The 21,975-nt window shown below is 48.5% G+C and overlaps 1 protein-coding gene across 2 annotated transcripts; it reads left to right on the top strand.

Annotated features, from left to right (window-relative positions):
• Positions 1-548: 548 nt before the first annotated feature.
• Positions 549-16,463, top strand: SIN3B (SIN3 transcription regulator family member B). 2 transcript variants are annotated; one of them, XM_064734237.1, is made up of 19 exons: positions 549-656; positions 1,197-1,303; positions 2,186-2,339; positions 3,391-3,654; positions 4,020-4,163; positions 4,372-4,494; positions 4,977-5,066; positions 5,311-5,429; positions 6,016-6,223; positions 7,221-7,337; positions 7,784-8,022; positions 8,496-8,679; positions 8,883-9,477; positions 10,419-10,588; positions 11,423-11,596; positions 11,847-11,939; positions 12,234-12,328; positions 12,818-13,022; positions 13,992-16,463. In XM_064734237.1, exons 1-19 carry the CDS (start codon positions 549-551, stop codon positions 14,220-14,222), a joined length of 3,420 nt encoding a protein of 1,139 aa, XP_064590307.1. In that variant the 3' UTR covers positions 14,223-16,463. The 2 variants fall into 2 exon arrangements, with proteins under 2 accessions (XP_064590307.1, XP_064590308.1); XM_064734238.1 differs by lacking the exon at positions 549-656 and adding an exon at positions 1,055-1,073.
• The last annotated feature ends 5,512 nt before the right edge of the window (positions 16,464-21,975 follow it).

Here is a 21,975-nt window from a genome sequence, read left to right as displayed (position 1 = left end):
CCACCAGCCCTCCCGGCCTTCCCCAGCCACCCTTGGGCTCCTCCAGCCCCGTCTGAACCCCTCCAACACCCCCCGGCTCCCTCAGCCCCGCAGCGCCAGACGCGGCTTCTCCAGCCCCGGCCGTTCCAGTTCTCAGCCGGCGGCTCCTGCAGACTCCGTGGGATCCCGCAGCCCCCTCAGGCTCCGGCAGCCCCCAGGGCTCCTCCGCGGGCGCTGTTCCCCCTCAGCCCCGGGCTCCTCCGCGGGCGATGCTCGCCCTCAGCCCCGCCGCGGCCCCGCCGCTCCCTCAGGCGCTCCCTGAGGCGCCGCTCCCGCCCCGGCGCTCGAACGCCCGGAAGCCGCACTGGGGGCGTGGTCTGTCACTAATAAAGGCGTGGCTTACTGGACAGAGGCGTGGCTACACAGTGTGGGCGGTAAGGAGGTGTGGTTTATCACGGGGCGTGGCCAATCAGAGGGCGGAGACGCGGAGGGGGCGTGGTCTGTGCCGTGCGCGCTGACGCAGCGGCCGCGCGCGCCGCCGGGGCCGCGCTCGCCCGCCCGAACCCAACATGGCGGCGGGGGGCGGCGGCGGCGGCCGCGGGGCCGGCGGGGGCAGCGCCCCGCGCTGGGGCGGCGGCGGCGGCCGGGCCGCGCCGCACGAGAAGCTGCCGGTGCACGTGAGTGCGGGGGCCGCCCCGGCGGCCGCCATCGCCCCTTCCCCACCCTCCCCGCCCCCGCGAATGGCCGCTCCGAGCCCCCCCGGGACGGCCCCGCCCGCCCCCGCCGTGACCTGCCCTGTGCCGGCCGCGGTGCCCAACTCGTCCCCCGGGGCTTGTCCCTCACCCGCCGGTATCGGGGGGTGTCCTGGGGGCTTGTCCTCATCGCGCCGGGGGCTTCCCCGCCCTCCTCCGCTGCTTCCGTGGGGTCCCCTGGGGCCGCATCCTTTCCCCCCGGTACCGTGTCGTGTTCCCCCGGTACCGTGAGGGCTCCCCGGGCCTGTTCCCCCCTCCCCTGGGCCATACCGCTCTCCCCGGCCCTGCTGTTCTCTCTGGTACCGCGGTCATCCTCCCCAGGGACGTGTTCCCGGCTCCCCGGTACCGTGCCGTGACACCCCCGAGCCCGGGCAGCCACCGGGGCCTCTCCGGTACCGAGTGCCCTTCCCGGGGCTCCCCCGGGGCCGGTTCCCCTGCCTGGACTCACCGTGTTCTCCCCCACAGGTGGAGGATGCCCTTTCCTACCTGGACCAGGTGAAGATTCGCTTTGGCAGCGACCCCGCCACCTACAACGGCTTCCTGGAGATCATGAAGGAGTTCAAGAGCCAGAGGTAAAGCCGAGGTCCTGCAGCCCTGGGTGCTCTGGGAGCTCCTCAGCCTTTCCCAGACCCCCAGAACATCCTGAGCTGGGAGGGACCCTCAGGGATCGAATCCAGCCACCCCAACACCCCCACCCTGGGCACCCCTGGGAGCTCCTGCAGCTCTGGCAGCCTTGGCACCATTCCCTGGGCAGTGCCCAGCAGCCTCGGGGGGCAGAACCTTGCCCTGAGCTCCATGCCAAGGCCTGGCACAGCTCCAGCCCTTCCCCCAGGTCTCAGCCCTTGTGGGGTCTGTGCAGAGCCCCCCAGCTTCACCCCATCATTCCCCCTCCACCCTGTCCCACAGTGCTGCAGTCCTGGAAGGTGGAGTATTTCTGCCCATCCCATCATTTTCCAGAGGTGAAATCCACAGGAGAAAGCAAAATCTGCTTTTGCTTTCCACTCTCAAACACAGATTTGAGAAATAAGTGAAGCAGCCTGAACAGAACTCATGACCTGCCAGCCCTGGAGGTGCTGTCTGTTTGTCTGTCTGTCTGTCTGTCTGTCCTGCCCCTTTGCCAAGCTGCACTCTCATCTCTCCTCTCCATGGATCACATTCCCAGGGTGAAGCTGAGGTGGTCAATCCCTCTAATTGGGCTAATTTTTTAAAAGAATTGCATCCCTAAGTTACCAGATACTTCACATTTCTCTTGGTATTTTGTGGACTTGTGTTTCTGATTTGGATAACAAAGTAACAAACCCCTCTCAGTGCTCATTCCCTCCAATTTAACTAAATTTTTTTTAAAGAATTGCATCCTTAGGTTACCAGATACTTCACGTTTCTCTTGGCATTTTCTGGACTTTACTTGTGTTTCTGATTTGGATAAAAAAGTAACAAACCCCTCTCAATTTTAGCATTGACACACCTGGAGTCATCCGACGTGTTTCTCAGCTTTTCCATGAGCATCCTGACCTCATTGTAGGATTCAATGCATTTCTGCCTCTGGGCTACAGGATAGAAATTCCAAAGAATGGGAAATTAAGTATACAGTCACCTTTGAATAGTCAGGTATGTCACAGAGCTCTTGTTCTCTAAATAAACTCTTCTGTGTGTCACTGGACATGTCTGCTCAGTTTAGGCTGTGCAGATTTATGTGTAGTGCACGTTGCTGATGCTTTTCAAACCTGTGATAATGGGTGTAATATAAATTTAAATGTTTATTCAAAGACTCACAGAGTGCTTTGGGTTGGAAGAGACCTTAAAGATCACCTAGTTCCAACCCCTGATTTATTCTCAAACCAGGTAGTTTGACTTACACAGAATGGTGATTCTGCATGCAACACCAAATATTTCAGTTGTATTTGGAAACTGAAATGTAACAATATCAAGCCAATTACTGAAATTGTGATTGGCTTGACATTGTTAAATGGGTTCCTAATATTGGTTGTGGGTAGTGGCAAATTTCAAGGGTTGATCCTGGAAGAATGCACTTCCAGTCTTCCACTGAGAAACCAGGAAATTTGTTTAGGAAGCAGGCAAAAGAACTGTGAAATCATTGAGTTGTTTATGTTGGGAAAGGTCTTTAAGATCATGGAGTCCCCATCAGGTTCTGTTGGTGTGAAACACTTGCTGGGATACAGATGGGTGTTACCCCTGCTTGTTTTTTGTTGTTATTGTGTGGTTGTGGAGCTGAAATAGAACTGATAAACTTGTGGTTTAACTCCAGCTAGCAGCAGGAACTACCTTTTAAACCTCAGCTCCCTCAGATCTCTGTGTTGTTTAGGAATTAACACCTGTAAGGGTGTTATGTTTAATATAGCCCTTAAAACTGGCAGCTCCTCTGCAACAACCAGTGGCAGCAGCCTCTCAAGTAAAGCAAATAAGGCTGTGACAGCCACAAATCAGGTGATTCCTGCACCAGGGAGAACTTCAGGCATTATTTTAACAGGTGGAGTTAATAAACCTGACAGGGAAATTGATTGGTGACTGAAATACTTTTTCTTCCTTCTTCACGTGACAGTATTTCTTAGCTGGACACCTTGCCAGCACTGCTGCTGGCTTGTTGTTGAGCTGATCCCTGATCTTTTTCCAACCCATCTCGTGTGTCCTGTGCCCCCAGGTGCCCCCAGAGCCTGTTCCCAGTGCACTCCCTGGCAGTGGGCTGGTCTTGCACTACTCCCAGGAGAACTCCCACAACCACAGCGACTGCTCCGAGGAGTTCCGCCAGCAGCTTCCCTACAAAGAAGATAAATCCCAAATCCCCCTGGAATCTGATTCTGTGGAGTTCAATAATGCCATCAGTTACGTGAATAAGATCAAAACACGTTTCCTTGACCATCCAGAGATTTACAGATCCTTTCTAGAAATTCTTCACACTTACCAGGTAAAAAGTCTCCTGTGTTGGAGGCGGTGGGTTGGCACTGGAGCTGTTGGAGTTGTGGTTGTCACATTTAATCTCTGCCTGTTGAGCAGACTGAGAGTTCCCAAGCACTTGTCTTCATAGATATTCACAGAAAATTACAAAAAATATGAAAACTGTGAGGTGTAAAGAGGCTGTAGCCAGACCTGTCTTTACTCACCTCCAGCTGATTTTGTGATCCTGTGTGTGAAAAGAGGCACTGTAAGAACGTGGAGCTGCCTGAGAATCCTTTCAAATTCTGTGGCATTCATGTTTTTGTCTCAGGGTGAATTTTCTGGCAGAGTGAAGGAATTTCTGACTCTGTTGAACATCTGTGTGTGTTTTTTCAGAAGGAGCAGCTGAACACCAAGGGCAGACCCTTCCGGGGCATGTCAGAGGAGGAAGTGTTCACTGAAGTGGCCAATCTGTTCCGGGGACAGGAGGATCTGCTCTCAGAGTTTGGACAGTTCCTCCCAGAGGCAAAAAGGTCTTTGGTATGTGCTGAGAGCAGGGCAGGATATTGAATGCTCTTTCTGCATGTAGAATATGAAAAACATGGAAAATCATTCAGCCAGTAATGAACGTTGCTCCTCTTCATTGTTTGGATTTTCTCAGAACAGGTGACTTAACCACATGCTCTGTGTCCTGTTAGGATTCTTTATTGGAGAGGAGAATGTTGAAATCATTATTTATTTACTTCAGTTCACAGGAAATGGACCATGTGAAGTGAACAGTGTCCAGAAAACTGAGCATGAGAAGAATCTGGAGCACAGCAAGAAGCGATCCAGGCCGCTGCTGCTGCGTCCTGTTTCTGGCCCAGCAAAGGTATTTTCCAAAAAGTAAAAACTCATAAAAACCTCATATTAATTGTGCTTACTAATTACTGAGATAAAAGTGTAATGAGCAGTGTCTTTGATGTATGTAGGTGTATGAGAAACAAAATTTTGAGTTATTTTAATTGCTGTAGAAAAAGGCAATTTTTAATGCTTGCGTAAATATGTGTGGTAACATGTTTGATACTAAATATCACAATTTTCTGTGCCAAGTATTGGCCTGGAAAGGGACAATTTATTACTTCTATGCAGGATCTGAAGTGATTCTCTTTTTTTGTTGTTTCTTCTTAGCTGGGAGACATTTGACAGAGATTGCTGTGAGGATGTGACACAGCAATGCCAGATCACTGCTGGGGAAATACAGGGAAATGCAGGGAAATGCAGGGTCTCAGCCTTTGCAGGGAGCTGTTCTGTGTCAATAGAGTGGCATTTGAGTCACAACATTTTAAATGTAATTGCTTGTTCTTTTAACAGAAGAAAATGAAGCTGCGAGGTACCAAAGATCTGTCAGTCGCAACAGTGGGGAAATATGGGACACTGCAAGAGTTTTCCTTCTTTGACAAGGTCAGTATTTGTCCTTTTCTCACTTTCTCTGGACTTACCTTCAGCTTTTTATATGGTTGTTAATTTGTTGGTTTTCTGTACAATTGATGTGTCAGCACTTAAGACATTCCCTGACTTTTCAGGTATAGAAAAACCAACAAAAATTAAAATAAGTGGGTTTGGAAGATGAGTGGACTGCTAATGAATAATTTTCTCAATACAAGTGGCATTCAGGGGCTGTGATCATCTCTCCAAACTGCTGCAGGTGCGCAGGGTGCTCAAGAGTCAGGAGGTCTATGAAAATTTTCTCCGTTGCATTGCTCTCTTCAACCAGGAGTTGGTCTCTGGCTCTGAGTTGCTCCAGCTTGTTACACCCTTTTTAGGGTAAGTTACTAACTTACCTCTCTGCCCTTTACTTTGTAGATCCTACTCTGTTATTTTTTGGGCACATTGTGAATGTTTTGGATTTAATGTAGAAGTATCTCCTGGGTAGCAGGCAAAAAAAAATGAAGTTTAATCCAAAATGAGGAGGAATAAAATCTGAACCATTAAATTTATCTATACAGCTCTTAATGAGTATTGTGAAGAGGATATTTTCTTCTGTCTGTTCACACTCCCCATTTAATATCTCAAAGTGTAAAATGGTATAAACATGAAATCTGAGAACAGGGCTGTGAGAAGGATAAACAGCTCCAGCTCTGCTCTGAGCCTCCTGAGCTGTTGGCTCGCAGAGAAGAGGGAGAATCAAATGGCAAGGATCAGTTTCTCCTCAGGCACTTAAGGGGGAGTGTTTGTGTGGTGAAGGGAAATAATTTTCCTACCTTAAGTAAAAAAAAAACAAACCCTAGAGCAATTCAGAGAGAATGATAACAGAGGTGAGATGTTGGAGAAAGATTTCTCCCTTTTACGACATGCATTAACCACCCTAAAACTGTCACACTGAAATAACAAAATACTTGTGTTTTTGAAGGAAATTCCCAGAACTCTTTGCACAGTTCAAGTCCTTCCTTGGGGTGAAAGAACTTTCCTTTGCTTCTCCTCTGAGCGACCGCTCCGGGGACGGAATGAGCCGGGAAATCGATTACGCCTCCTGCAAACGCATCGGATCCAGTTACAGAGCTCTCCCAAAAACCTACCAGCAGCCCAAGTGCAGTGGGAGAACAGCCATTTGCAAGGAGGTACTCTGGGGTCAGGCTCTTCCATCCCTGAACACACTTAAAAATCAGAGTGGGGCGGTTCGTGCCACAGCTGCTGCATGTGGAGTCCCCTTTTCGGTGCTAATTCAATTTATTCAGCCAATTTATTGAAATAATACCCACATTTCACTTATTTTATCTAAACCTTTCTCAATTCACATCTCTAATACCTTTTGAGTCTGTGTGCAGACAGAAATTTATTCCTGTAGACAGAAAAGAATATTGAATCTGCTTGTCTTCATAGATGAGGATAAGATGAGGTTCGTTCATGGATTTCCATCCTGGAATTAATTTTCTCTCTCTCTCTCTCTCTATATATATATATAGGATGGATATAGGAGGTATATATATAGGATAGATATAAGATGTTGGATATATAGGATGGATATAGGAGGTGTGTATATATAGGATATATATATTTATAGGATATATATAGGACATAGGATATATATATAAGATATAAGATATATATATATATATATATGGGAGATATATATATACACACACACATATATATATATCCTATATATCCTATATTTATCCTTAATATAAAGCTAAAAGCTGCTCACCAAAACAGAACAGAAAAACTTCAACCCCAAGGTCTCAGGGGGACAGGGCCAGAGACCCTGTTCTTGGGGACCCCCAGGGCTGGGAGGGTTCAGTGTAAACAATTTTTCTCTAGAAGAGCCCCATGAGGCAGTGGCTGAGGTGCCATTCCTGCTGTTGTGAGGAGCCCTGTCTCCTTTATTTACAGCTGCTGATCACTGTTTGTGAGGTGACAGTGAAGGTGTTGAGTTTTCTGAACAGGGCCCTGCAGTTCCACACAGACCTCAAATCTGGGGAGTGGTGATGTGGGAATTAAACCTGGAATATCCTACAGAACCTCAGGAAAGAATTGTGCAAAAATACAAGAGAGAAAACCCCATGAGACCAGCTCTGGGCTCACAAGGCTCAATGTCATGCCTCTGCACTGTTGCAGGTGTTAAATGATACCTGGGTTTCATTTCCATCCTGGTCTGAAGATTCCACTTTTGTCAGCTCCAAGAAGACTCCGTATGAGGAGCAGCTGCACCGCTGCGAGGACGAGCGCTTTGAGGTACCTCTGCTGCTGAGCCCCCTCTCTGCTCCCTCAGAAAGCAAAACTGGATTTTGCTGAATTAATTAATGGCCAATTCCTGAAAGTTCTGTGGGTGTTTGTTGGTTTGAGCTGGAGTTTGGTGTGGAGTCTAATAGTTCTTCCTAGACTTGACTCCAGTTCTTCCTAGGCTTGAAAGTTCTGTTGGTGTTTCTTGGTTTGAGATGAAGTTTGATGTGCTGTGCTTGGAGTCTAACAGTTCTTCCTAGGCATGAATCCAGTTCTAAATTGCATGTGACCTTTGGGAGAGCTGGCAGAGGTTTGGTTTCCATTAAAAACCTTTCTGCTGCTTCCTGGCTCCACCCTGTGGGGCTGGAGCACCTTCCACAAACCTGAGCTGCTGCTGCTGCTCTCCGTGTTCCTGCTCTGCCTGTTCTGACACTGATTTTTGGCAACTCTCTCAACAGCTGGATGTTGTCCTGGAGACCAATTTAGCCACAATCCGGGTGCTGGAGAGTGTGCAGAAGAAACTGTCCCGCCTGAGCCAGGAGGACCAGGAGAAATTTCGCCTGGATGATTGTCTGGGAGGAACCTCAGAGGTGATCCAGCGCCGGGCCATCTACCGCATCTACGGCGACAAAGCGCCCGAGATCATCGAGAGTCTGAAGAAAAACCCAGTTACTGCTGTCCCTGTGGTTCTGAAGAGGTAATTCCCATTGTGTTGGGTTCTTTAAGAAGATGAAAAAGGATTTTTAAAGCATTTTTAAACAGTAAAACTTGAGGAATAGCCTCAGGCTGCGCTGCTGGTTGGACATCAGGGGGAATTTCTTCATGGAAGTGTTTTTAAACATTGGAAGGGAGGTGGTGGAGTCCCCATCCCTGGAGCTGTTCAAAACCCAACTGGAGATGGCACTTGGTGCTCTGGTCTGGTTGACAAAGAAGTGATTGATCAAAGGTTGGACTTGATGATCTCAGAGGTCTTCTCCAACCTAAATGGTTTTGTGATTCTCTAGGTGTCATCATCACTGCTGGTGCTTTCTCAAATGTATTTATTGCTTCCAGGAATCAGTTCCAGTTTTCCATTGAAAACTTCTTGTTGCTCCACAATTGGCTACATTAAAATGTTTTGGGTGTGTTTCTGTGTCTGTCTGTCTGAACTGACATTGTTCATTTATGCAGGTTGAAAGCAAAAGAGGAAGAATGGAGGGAGGCCCAGCAGGGCTTCAACAAGATTTGGAGGGAGCAGTATGAGAAGGCCTATTTGAAATCCCTGGACCACCAGGCTGTCAACTTCAAGCAGAATGACACCAAAGCTCTGCGCTCCAAGAGCTTGCTGAATGAAATTGAGAGTGTTTATGACGAGGTGGGTGTGACAGGGAGTGAGCCCTCCTGCATTTCCTGCCTTGCTGGTGTGACCCAGATGTGTCCGTAACATCTGGGACCGTGTGGAATTGTTGGAAATTGGGTCAAAACCAGCTGTGCCAAGCAGAGGCTTATTCCTCCTGGCAGGAATGGCTCTTGAGTATGGATTGGAGGGATCTTTATCTGTTTTTCTCTTGATTACAGCACCAGGAGCAGCATTCAGAGGGGAGGAGTTCATCCACAAATGAGCCTCATCTTATCTTCATCTATGAAGACAAGCAGATTTTGGAAGATGCAGCTTCTCTTATCAGCTATTATGTGAAAAGGCAGCCCACCATCCAAAAGGAGGATCAGGCAACCATCAGGCAGATTGTGCATCACTTCATACCTGAGCTCTTCTTCTCTCAGCCACCTGAACACAACATTTCTGAGGAATCAACAGATGAGGACAGAGAAAACCACCAGGGGCAGAACCTGGATACTCCTGAGCTGAGGAAAAAACACGTGCCTGGGCCTCCAAGCAGTCCTTTGGAGACCAAAGCCACCTTCTGTGATGTGACAGCTGCTGAGCCCCACAACACCCTGGATGATGTTTACAGCCTCTTCTTTGTCAATAATAATTGGTATTTCTTCCTACGCCTTCACCAGACTCTGTGCTCCAGGCTCCTCAAGATTTATCGCCAGGCCCAGAAGCAGCTTCTGGAATATAGGACTGAGAAAGAGAGAGAGAAGCTCCTCTGTGAAGGGAGGAAAGAAAAAACCAATGATCCAGCCATGGAGCTGAGACTCAAACAGCCAAGTAAGAATAATGCAGGGCTTAGTTCATTCATAATGCTCTGGGTGCTCCATTGTGTGTGTGTGAGTCACCAGGGCCAGCAGTGTGAGGGGTGTGGAGGTGCAATGCTCTGCTGTGTTGGTGATTTGTGGGCACAGCTCCTTCAGCAGGGCACTCAGGGTGGCACAGGCTGCTTCACAGAGATTTCCTGAGCACTGTGATCAGCTGTTCTCAGATACCTCACTGTAGGAATCCTGTTACTTTGATTTACAATGTAAACAGCCCCACAAAGAAATAGTTATTGCCCTGGGCACTCCTGGAAATGCATGAGGGAAACTGTCCCAGCCTGTCAGGGCAGCTGGCAGGGAGCTGCCTGTCTGTAGTGTCACTCTCCTGTCTGCAGTGTCACTCTCCTGTCTGTAATGTCACTCTCCTGTCTGTAATGTCACTCTCCTGTCTGTCATGTCTCTCCCTGCCCTGGGTTTTGTGGTTCTCAAGCAGTGCTGCTGTGGTGGTGTTCTCAGGGGTCCCAGGATGAGGGAAGAGATGAGAATCTTGACTCCATGGTTCAGAAGGCTGATTTATTATTTTATGATATATATTATATTGAAATGATATATTAAAACTATACTAAAAGAATAGAAGAAAGGATTTCATCAGAAGGCTAGCATGGAATAGAAGGAAATGGAATGATAATAAAATCTTGTGACTGACCAGAAAGTCCAAGACAGCTGCACTGTGATCGGCCATTAATTAAAAACAACCACATGAGACCAATCATAGATGCACCTGTTGCATTCCACAGCAGCAGATAATTATTGTTTACATTTCATTTCTGAGGCCTCTCAGCTTCTCAGGAGAAAAAGATCCTAGCAAAAGGATTTTTCATAAAATATGTCCGTGCCATGCTGCCTCTTGCATTGCTTGACTTCACTCTGCCTGTTCTGTGCCTTTCCCCATGCCAGGTGAGGTGGAGCTGGAGGAATACTACCCAGCCTTCCTGGACATGGTGAGGAGCCTTCTGGATGGGAACATTGACCCCACTCAGTACGAGGACACCCTGAGGGAGATGTTCACCATCCACGCCTACATCGGCTTCACCATGGACAAGCTGGTGCAGAACATCGTGCGCCAGGTGAGCCTGGGCTGGGCAGGGCTGGGCATCTCCCCTCACACACTGCCAGCCTTCTGCCAGTGCCCTGCAGAGCAGCGGGCACTGAGCTCAGAGCAAATCCAGAGAAAAGTTAAATCTGACACAGAAATGCCCCAGCAGAAGTTTAGGGAGAGAATTCGGCTTCTATACAAAAACCATCTTAGGGGGTTTATTCTTTCTGGCCTTTCCCAATTTTTTTTGGTTCCAGTCTTTTCAAAATTCTGCCATGCTCAAAATACATCTGTCATTTTGATTTTTTAAAGATTTTTCTAAGTTTTTTTAAAGATTTTCTAAGTTTTCTGATGTTTTCATTCTTGTAACAAACTTTCTCACGCACTTTCTGTAAATAACTTATTGTTTTGCATTCTTTATAGAAGAAGAAAAATTTGATAGATGTTTGTCCAGTGTCATTGGAGAGGTGGCATTTTCACCTTCCAATCCACTGTCACTTTTGGAAAACTATAACTGTTAAAATCAGAAAATAAATTTCCTTTTTCTTCACCTTGAGAGTAGAGCTCATGTTGTTTCATGTCCTATAGTGACAAACATGTAAGGCAACACAAAAAATGTCAGATCCTTCTTACTCAAATCTGTCTTCCAGCTGTACTTTTATAGTTAAGGCACATCAGCCCCTCACTCCCCTCTCTTCCTTTTATTGCAAAGTCATGAAAAAGAGAGTGAAATATGGGAAATCTTTGGAGTTTGCTGCTTCAGCTGAGTGTGATGCCATGCTGAATTTCACACTGCTTTCATGACACACTGGAGTTAACTCTTGGCCCAGGTTTGCTGACTGAATTCCCCCTTTTTTAATGGAAGCTTCACCATCTAGTGAGCGATGACATCTGCCTGAAGGTGGTGGAGCTCTACCTGAACGAGAGGAAGCGAGGAGCTGCTGGGGGGAATCTGTCATCCCGCTGTGTCCGGGCAGCAAAGGAGACCAGCTACCAGTGGAAGGCTGAACGGTGCATGGCTGATGAGAACTGCTTCAAGGTGAGACCTTGCTGCCAGGGAACTTCACAAAATCACTGGAAAATTCAAGAAATCTCTGGGTTTGGAAGCTCCAAGGTGAGAGAGTGAGCAATGTGGAGAGAAGGTACCAAAATCAGAGCACAGGCAGTGAGGGGACATTGTGGCACTGCTGCTTCCCTCCTAACTTCTGTTTGTTGTCCAAATGACTTGGGAATATGCAGCATTTTATGGTGAACCCCTGTGGCAAATATTTTCTGTAACTTTATCCCAGGTCATGTTTCTCCAGAGGAAAGGACAGGTGATCATGACTATTGAGCTGCTGGATACAGAAGAAACCCAGACAGAAGATCCTGTGGAGGTCCAGGTAACACCACAGTGACCTTAGGGTCTGTGTACCACAGAGCAGATGTCTAAAAATGAGGAAAAGTCATTTCCCTGCTTAATTGTTCAAAATGTGAGGCTTTGCCAGGAGAATAAATTTGCCTGGGAGGTGGGCAGATGATGTGTGGGGCTTGGCCATTGACAGAAATGATGCTTTAGCAAAAGAGTATCAACCTAAATCAGCCTCAGAATAATCAGCTTGGAAATAAACCGGTTCTTTGCAGTGATGTTTGTCCTGATGAAGTGAAATCTCACTGGAATTGTCTCCCTTGTGTAGCACCTGGCAAACTACATGGAGCAGTACGTTGGGGTGGAAGGAGCTCCCAACAACCAGAACGATGGCTTCCTCCTGAAACCGGTCTTTCTGCAAAGGTGAGCTGCTCCCTGCCCCGAGCCACACCTGCAGCCTCCTCCCTGCCCCTGTGCTGGGCTTTGGGTGCTGTGCCAGCCCTGGGGAATGCACTCACCTCTGAGGGGCTGCTCCAGCCCTGTGAGCTGCATGGCAATGCTGACAGAGAGATTTATGATCACTGCACTGAGGTTTGTTCATGGAACTGTGTTTGGAATGGAGCAGGATGCGCTCAGGATGGGATTCTGGGTCTGCTTTGTTCCCATTTCACTAAACATTTGTCAGAGGATACAGAGGAAGCTCCCGGAGAGAGCCTGAAATACAAAACATGCAAATACAAGTCCCGTACTTGTGCTGTGAGCCCTGTCAGCCGAGGAGGGCACTCCAGCAGGTGTGACACATGCTTTGTCAGCCGAGGAGGGCTCTCCAGCAGGTGTGACACATGCTTTGTCAGCCGAGGAGGGCACTCCAGCAGGTGTGACACATGCTTTGTCATCCTTGCTTTGCTGCAGGAACCTGAAGAAGTTTCGCAAGTGGCAGTGCAAGCAGGTGAGGGCCCTGCGCAGCGAGGTCAAGAGCTCCTGGAAGCGCCTGATCGGGGTGGAGAGCGCCTGCAACGTCGACTGCCGCTTCAAACTCAACACCCACAAGATGATGTTCATCATGAACTCTGAGGATTACATGTACAGGAGGGGAGCTCTCTGCAGAGCCAAGCAGGTACATACATCTCCCTTCTGCTCCCACTGCAGCCCAGGTGGTAGCAGAGGTTGGGGGTGTGATGGTGGTCACAGGGGTCTGAGGATGAGGGAAGAGATGTAGAGCTGACTCCATGTTACAGAAGGCTGGATTTATTATTTTATGATATATATTACATTATAACTACTATACTACTATATATTATACTAGATAGTATACTGTATATACACTATATACTATATACTATATATACTACACTATATACTATATACTATATACACTACACTATATACTATATATACTATAGTATACTATACTAGTATACTATACTACTATAACTATATATATTACATTAAAACTACACCAAAAGAATAGAAGGAAAAGTTTCATCTCAGAAGGCTTAGCTAAGCTAAGAATAGAAAAGAAAGAATGATAACAAAGGCAGCTGCCTCAGAGTCTCTGTCCGAGTCAGCTCTGCTGTGATTGGCCATTAATTAGAAACAACCACACGAGACCAATCACAGATGCACCTGTTGCATTCCACAGCAGCAGATAATCAATGTTTACATTTTGTTCTGAAGCCTCTCAGCTTCTCAGGAAGAAAAAATCTTAAGGAAAGGATTTTCATAAAAAGATGTCTGCGACAGGGGGTGGGAGGCAAAATGCAGGTACCAATAATTCTGATTCCACAATACCAATTGCACGAATTGTGGCTAAATTCTTGCAAGCTGCACCCAAAAGTTACAGCTCTGTGTTGGGTGTAACACAGAAGAGAGCTGGTAAATGCTCTGTACTTTGGATTAGCTCAGCAGCCTTTTCTTTACATGCAAATTCTAAGTGGGAGTGGCAGCCATTAGGAAATAGGGGTGGTTAAACGGTCTGTGGTTTCCTGTTTCCGTTTGTGCTGTTCCCAAAGCATTGCACACCTCAGGGAGAGCTCAGGGCTTTGCCTTTCCCTCTCAGTGATCTTTCCTGCCCTGCTCCTGCCAGGTGCAGCCCGTGGTGCTGCTGAAGCACCACCAGCAGTTCGAGGAGTGGCACAACCGGTGGCTGGAGGAGAACGTGTCCATGGAGGCCGTGGATGTGGTTCAAGACTGGCTCATGGGGGATGAGGATGAGGAGATGGTGCCCTGCAAAACCACCTGTGAGACAGTGAATGTCCACGGGGTGCCCGTGAACAGATACAGAGTGCAGTACAGCCGCCGTCCTGCTTCACCCTGAGCACCCAGACAGGCAGAGCTCTGCTGGTGAAGCACATTTACCATGAGAATAGTGGTGGGAATGCAATGTATGTATTAATGATATTTATCCAAGCAGCATTTTACTTTGGATTATCATGTATTTTCCATATGGCATAGACTTGTCTCCTTGCAGTGTAATCCTCCAGCCATCATGAAGAGACTTTGAAAAGCTTTTATGGGAAGGGGGCTCTTGGCATTGCCACACACTTTTGAGCAGTTTCCTGGCTTTAGGCCACTGCTGACCAGCTCAGTGAGGGGGTGAACTACCACTGGTGGCTTTGTTGGAGAGGTGGAGCTGGGCTGGTGTTTGAGCAGATGCTGGCAGCTGCTTCCACTTCCAAGGGTTTGATATTCCCTATCTTCCTGACGTTGTGCTGTCTTGGAGCCTGCAGAACTCCTCACTGGGGCTTCGTTATCCCTGTGACCCAACAAGGCAACAAATGACTCTTGTTCCTGGTGCTGTGGTGAGAAAAATGCCAAAACTGACACGGGGATGGCCAGCACTCAGGCTCTGACTGTCCTTCATCAACCAAGTGTTCAGGAGCATGAACTGAGGGAAGAACCCTGAGCTGTGGTGCTGGGATGGGAGTGATGCTCAGCCAGAAATCCTCCAGCTGAAATCCAGAAACCCACTGCTTTGGGAGCTGCAAACTCTGCCTTCCAGAATATCCATGGGGAGGGGCGTCCATTGCGAGGTCTGGCCTGGTTTTTGGGTTCGTGTTTTGCATGTTGGACGGCAGCTCCGGAGCTGGGCGTTTCCCTGCCCTGCCCCCGGCGCTCGGGGCTGCAGCACATCGGTGCCATCGGCAGATGGAGCTCCCGGAGCACGGCTGCGAGCTGAGATCCAGCCCACGGACTCTGCTGCTCCTGCTGGGTCAGCACAGGCGCTGGGTTGGCACGGAGAGCTGCGAGGAGCAGAGGGAGATGCAGCCACAACCATCCTAGAGAGCATCCATACTGCTATTGAAGCCTAACACAGCCTGCCCTGATCCCTGCAGAACACTACATCTGACTTAATCTAGTGAGAAATCAAGGAAATTTATTGGTGTCTGTCCTGCAGCCCCACTGTGACTTCTTCACTCCTGTTTTTCAGTGGCCAAGGGCAAGCACGCTGTCTGTGGAGTGTATTACAAAATCAACATTTTTGAGGCATACCCAGCCTCCTTTCAGCTTTGCTTCCAACTTTTCCCTGGCTTTTGGGGCAATAACCCCCCCCCCTACCCCTGAAACTTTCTGTGGCTTTGATTTTTAGGTTATGATTTCTGCCAGACCTAAGGAGCAGCCTGTAGGATTTGTCCTGGGTTATTTCCACTGTACGACATTTGGTTTCGCAATTGTCTCACTTGACAGTAGAAAAATTGGCCTTTGGGGTATGTTTAATAGAAAACTGTCCCAAGTCTTTGTCTTTTTTTGCAAAATAATCTGTGGGAGGGAAGGAGGGAGGCCACTCTCTGGCATTCGTGGCCACTTGCACAACCACTGCCAGCAGAGACTTTTCAAGAGCCCCTGTGTTCTCCTGGGCTGGGTTTCTGCTAAACTTTGGTTCCTGAAATGATCTGAAGGTTCTTCCCCTGCCCTCCTTGCAGTGATAAGAGACCACGAGGCTCTGCAGGGGCTGGGGGGAGCAGGGGGACAAGCCCAGTGCCAAGCACAGTGTCCCCCTTTCCCTTGCAGCCAGCTCACCAAAACACACCCCAGCCCTGCTCACCTCTCTGCTGTCTCCCAGTGGAGATGACAATTGTGCCAAATTTTATGGTTTTATGATACAGAAAAGTGTTTACTAGAAAATAGGTGGCAACTTGTGGCTTAAAATGCATTTGATTGCAGGTGTCCCAAGGTGGGCAGCACACCTGGGCACCGTCCTGTTCCATCACCCATTCTAAGTGTACTTCAGGTATTTTTAAGCATCCTTATTTTGTAAACCTTAATTTATAATCTGAACTGATTAAGCAAGACTTTTGCCCTTTTACAGTGCTATTGTCTCAAAGCTGAGAGTAGCAAAGGATGTGAAGGGAATATCAGGCAGGTTTGAGAGGGGCTTGTTCATGTCTGAGGGTTTCAGCTGTGTAACTGCACGACCTTGAGTCAAGAGTTTGTTCTTCCATTTGTTTGAAGGATTCTTTGCTTTTGGGCTTGTAATTGGTTTGCCAGCTCCTTGAATGTAGTTTTTTTTATATTTATTTGCACATTCAAGTAAAATAAAATATTGATTTTAAAAGTCTGCAGCTGCCGCTGTTTTATATTTTATTCCAACTAATTTAAACTTTGTGACAACCCCCAGAATTGATTGGTTTTTACCTGAAACTGGATTTTAAATGGGAGAAAATGCAATGGAAAGGTTGAAGGCTGTGCTGATGCAGCTGGGTGTCAGCAAATGCTGTGTGAGGGTGTGAGCAGTGCACTGCTGATGGAAAAGGGAAATAAATTCCCTGCAAGCAGAGATCCCACGCAGGAGCTGGGGCTGCACTCACCAAAACCCCTCCTGCAGCAGGGACCCAGGGGGTGGCACAGCTGCTCCACCAGAGAGCTCTCAAAGCAAACATTGGAAGGGCTGCAGCTGTGCCAGGCCTTGGCATGGAGCTCAGGGCAAGGTTCTGCCCCCCGAGGCTGCTGGGCACTGCCCAGGCTGCCCAGGGAATGGTGCCAAGGCTGCCAGAGCTGCAGGAGTGTTTGGACACAGAATTCACAGAATCACTGGGTGGGGAGAGACCTTCAAGATCAAATCCAACCCAGCCCCAACACCTCAGCTGAACCCTGGCACCCAGTGCCACATCCAGGCTTTGTTAAACACACCCAGGGATGGGGACTGCACCACCTCCCTGGGCAGCCATTGCAGAACTTCATCACCCTTTCCATTAAAAACCTTTTCCTAATATCCAACTATATTTTTTTCCTGATATCCAACCTGTATTTCCCTTGGTGCAGCTTGAGGCTGTGTGCTCTGGCTGTGTCAGTGCTGCTGCAGACAGAGCCCAGCCCAGCTGAGCACAGGCCCCTTTCAGGAGCTGCAGAGAGCGATGGGGGCACCCCTGAGTCTCCTTTTCTCCAGGCTGAGCACCCCCAGCTCCCTCAGCTGTTCCTCACAGGGTTTGTGTTCCCAGCCCCTCACTGACAGAGCCCTCAGGGCTGCTCAGGGTGGGGTTTTTGGAGTGTCTGTGCAGGGACAGGGCAGGATTTGATCCCTGAGGGTCCCTCCCAGCTCTGTGACTTTTTCAGCTTTTCCCAGTCTCACTGATATCTCACAAAGATGCGTCACAGCAAGGTGACTTTTCCTCCTTGTGTTCTCTTCCCCACAGAAATACATAATTTAAATCCAGAGAAGAGGCTCAGAATCGACTCCTGTATGAGTTTGCTCCTCCAGATGATGACCTGCTGCAGAACAGAACCTGAATGATGACTACTTGCTGATGCCCTCAGAACTGTAGGCTTTGCTGCCCCACGGGGCAGATCTGGAGCTCTAAGGGGGACACTCAGAGTTATTTTTCTGTCCATTTTCCTGCCTTCTTGTGCATCCTCTTTGGAGCCCTCCCAGTGATGAGAGACCCCCAGCTCCCTCAGCTGTTCCTCACAGGGTTTGTGTTCCCAGCCCCTCACTGACAGAGCCCTCAGGGCTGCTCAGGGTGGGGTTTGGGGTGGCTGCAGGGACAGGGCCTGGATTTGATCCCTGAGGGTCCCTCCCAGCTCTGTGACCTTTTCAGCTTTTTCCCAGCCCAGGCTCTGCTCTGTCTCACAAAGATGCAGGGCCAGGGGCTGGATTTGATCCTTGTGGGATTATTCCAGCTCTGGAGCTGTGCCCTGCCAGGCAGTGGCTCCTTGCAGCCTGGTTCCTGCCCAGCAGCACCTTTGAGGGGAGGCACAGCCCCAGGAGCCCCTCAGGGAACACCAGCAGGGCTCGGGGGAAGGGGCTGATCCCAGCTCCCAACCCCACAAACACATCTGCTACAGGTTAAAACAACACAAACTGCAACCATGAAAATAACCCTCCACCCGCCTTTCCCTCAGCCTCCCCAAATTCCTGGCTAATAACATGTTGAAGTGTGTTCCCTGTGAGCTCTGCAGGACAAATGAATGAGTGGATTTTGCAAATGAAGCTGCAGTGATGTGACCCAGAGCTGATAGGAGTTTCCTTGACATCATCCCCAACACTTCCGTTGCCATAACAAAAGGCAGCTCTGCTCTCTGGGCAGCCCCCTGCTCACTCACAGGGAAACCAAGGGTTGTTCTCCCCAGAACAATCCTCTGTGCACAGAATAATTGGATTAAAATGGTGGTGGTGGGGTCTCAGAGGACACAGCCCACTTTGCACAAGTCCTCTCACAAAGTCCCTGTGCTGCACAGCCAGGTGTGACATGAGAGCTCTTGGAGATATCCTGGAGTGGACAACAGCAAACAGCTTAAAAATATCCCTCAGGTCTGCAGGATGTAATAGGTACAAATGGTTTGCACAATTAAACCCAGAGTTGCTAAACCTGAGTTCAGCATTTAACATTACAGGATGTTTTTAAATTGTTTCCTCATCACAGAGATGCACTGGGAGAGCTGGGGCTCTCTCATCAGTGAGAGAGTCTGGTGAGCAAACACAAATTGAGGTTTTCTTCATGTTTTAACCATTCTTCTGGATTACAACTAACTAATTCAATTTACAGGCTAAATTAAAGTCTGGCAACTCCTAACCTGTGCTAAAGAGGAGTTAACTAAACTCCTAGTTAAATAAACTCCTAGTTAACTGAACTCCTAACCTGTGCTAAAGAGGATTCATTCTTTATAAAGAATGAATCCAAAGGGTCCTGATGCTGAAAAGGAATGATGATGATGATGATGAGGCTGTGTCAGACCAGGTAGTCCCCACCCCACTGTCACTATTTTACTGAGAAAGGCCCCCAAAAAGCTATTCCACAACACTGAGCTGTAGGGGTGTTAATAAGCTTCAAATACTCATGGAAAATGTCTTCACATGGACTTTTATGGTGTGAAGTGACAGCTGCCAGCAGGCAGAAGAGCAGCTCTGAGCAGCCTCCCTGAGCAGGGTGAGGCTGAGGAGAAAGTTTGGGATCAGCCAGGGTGGGATCCCAGAGGAACAGGAGAGATGTGGGATGAGCAGGAGGAGAGGAGAGGATTCCCTGGAGCCATGGAGAGTCTCAGGATGGCCCAGGGAGAAGGAGGGGACCTGTGTCAGAGATTTTAGGGCACTTTGAACGTGCAGAACCTGCAGAACCAGCTCCAGGAACCCCCTGGAGCTGCCACAGTGAATCCCATCCTTTACCCACCACAGTTTGCTCTTCCAAGCTGTGGGATCTCAGCATCTCAGTCCTGAGATGCCGAGTCACCGAGACCACCCTTGGGGGGCTCGGGAGTCCTGGAATGTTCCAGAAGTGTCTGGTGGCTGGGCTTTGATCCTACACAGGAGACGACACCTGTATGAGGATGGGAGGACTTCACCGGGGTGAATGGTGAAGGGATGAGTTAATTAGAGAGTGAAACACAGGGTTTAGGATTTCTGTACAGGGGGGTTTAGAGAAGTAAGATGGAGGAATTGGGGTGTGTCCTGTCCTTCTTCTCTTCTTCTCCTCCATCTTCTATGGTGATGGTGGCACTTTGGATTGGTCATTACTAAAAGTGCACCAGGCAATAAGAATAAATGGTATTGGGGAAAAATGATAAATATTGTACACGTAACTTTGGGTATAAAGATAGGTGGCTGTCCAGAGGGCAGACAGTGTGCTCATGGCTGGCTGCTGAGCAGACTCTGTCGGGCGAAAGAAAATCTTTTAGATAAACAATTAATAACAAAAACCGAAAGAAGAACTGAAGCCTCTTCTCGTCCTTTGATACGAGGGCTGCCCCAAGGCCACTCCGGGCCTTTCCAGGCCCTTCAAACAGCCGAAAACCGGACACCAAGCCTCCAAGATGTGTGGGACAGGCCAGGTGGGGTTTGCACCCTCCCTCCGAGCTCTGAAATCCCCAGCCTGATTTCCAGCATTACATCTTTTGGCTTCAGAGGCACGGAATGGAAGAGCCCCTGCTCCCAGGAGATGATCTATTGCACAATGAATTACTTGAAAACCAAATTGTTACCCCACAGGGCAGGGATCACATGACTTAAAGAGATGTTAACAAGCCGTGACAAACCTCTGGCATCAGAATTTTCAGGCAAGCTGTTCTGCATCGAAGGCAGTCACTAAAGATCACACAGCATCTGAAAAATGACGGATACAGAGATGAGTAACCCCTCTCTGCTCCACTCCAGAGACCTGCCCATAGGAAGCAGGGCTGTGATTTGCACACTATCTGAACCTGATTATGGCTAATTTTTTGCATACAGAGCATGGAAAGGATCCTGGCTGAGGCATGGAAAATATGCGGCCACATGAGTCATTCTGCAATGGTTCATAAATCCTGAGAGAATCACAAAAGCAAAACATCTAACATTGCATCTTCCCTCTCCCTGCCAGTGCAACCCCACCTCTTGACACGCTCGGCACAGGGATGTGGGAATATGGTGAAAGCAAAGGAAATAGGATCATTTTCTCCTTGGAATAGAAGAATCTCATCAAACAGCAGCCAGGCTCAGATTTGCAACCTTCACAGAAGAGGCCATTCATGAGGAGAGGAGAAAGAAACGAGCTGCTCCTCCTCGCCTTGCCAAACCAAATTTACAGTTCCTACTGCCTGGGCTCCAGCTCCTGTCCTTCCTTCCTTCCCTGCAGAGCACAGCCCAAAGCCAGCACCCTCCTGTCCCACTGACCCACGCCACACTGGGGCTCTGACACAGGACATGGGAGAGGATTTAGGTGTCAGAGCTCAGTGCATCCCTCTGGGTGTCCACAGTTGATGATAATCCTGCCAGGGGGGTCAGAGACCCTGGCACGCAGCCCAGAACACCTGGGGATTTGATTTTGACCTCATACAGCTTTGTATGAGGACCTGAAAGTCACAGAAGTTTAAATAGTAGAATAAAATTATCACAGGGTTGCCCAGAACCCCACCAGGGGGCTCAGAGACCCTGGCACACAGTCCAGAACACCTGGGGATTTGATTTTGACCCCTGGAGCAAGTTACCAGCTTTGTAAGAGGACCTGAAAGTCACAGACATTTAAATAATATAATAATAAAAGGATCACAGGGTGAAAATGTAGATTTTAGGATTTTTTGTATGGGGGTCATGGGAACAAGATGGAGGAACTTGGGTGTGTCCAGCCTTTTTTCTTCTTCTTCTCCTCCTTCTTCTCCTCCTTCTCCTTCTCCTTCTCCTTCTCCTTCTCCTTCTTCTCCTCCTTCTCCTTCTTCTTCTCCTTCTCCTCTTTTCTCCTCTCTTCTCCTTTCTTCTCCTCTTCTCTTTCTCTTCTCCTTCTCCTTCTCTTCTCCTCTCCTTCTCTCTCCTTTCTTCCTTCTTCTTCTTCTTCTTCTCCATTTTCTGCAGTGATGTTGGCACTCTGGGATTGGTTTAGAGTAGAAGTGCACTGTCTAACACAGGTGATAGGTATTGGGAATTAAGTGTAAATATGTTATAGGTAGTTTGTAGTATAAAAAGACAGCACAGAGAGTGCCTGTGGCTGCCCTGCTGAACAGAAAGTAAAAATTTATAGATAAGAATTAATAAACAACTTCAAGAGTGAAAAGTGAAGAGTCCGGATTCGTTATTCAGACACACGGGCTGAAACAGAGACACCCTGCACATCTCAGGGCAGCAATTAACAACAATCTGAGAGATTTAGGAGCTTCCCAGAGCAGAG

The sequence above is a fragment of the Zonotrichia leucophrys genome, chromosome 28, assembly GCF_028769735.1.
Source record: "Zonotrichia leucophrys gambelii isolate GWCS_2022_RI chromosome 28, RI_Zleu_2.0, whole genome shotgun sequence".
Lineage (NCBI taxonomy): Eukaryota > Metazoa > Chordata > Aves > Passeriformes > Passerellidae > Zonotrichia > Zonotrichia leucophrys.
This window is presented reverse-complemented; position numbering and strand designations above follow the sequence as displayed.

What these genes read in the sequence shown, in the direction of transcription:
- SIN3B (XM_064734237.1), top strand. Translation starts at nt 549, where the DNA reads ATGGCGGCGGGGGGCGGCGGCGGCGGCCGCGGGGCCGGCGGGGGCAGC. An exon ending in CTTGTTACACCCTTTTTAGG is followed by an intron (nt 5,430 to 6,015) that starts GTAAGTTACTAA and finishes GTGTTTTTGAAG; the next exon opens with GAAATTCCCAGAACTCTTTG. An exon ending in GCGAGGACGAGCGCTTTGAG is followed by an intron (nt 7,338 to 7,783) that starts GTACCTCTGCTG and finishes CTCTCTCAACAG; the next exon opens with CTGGATGTTGTCCTGGAGAC.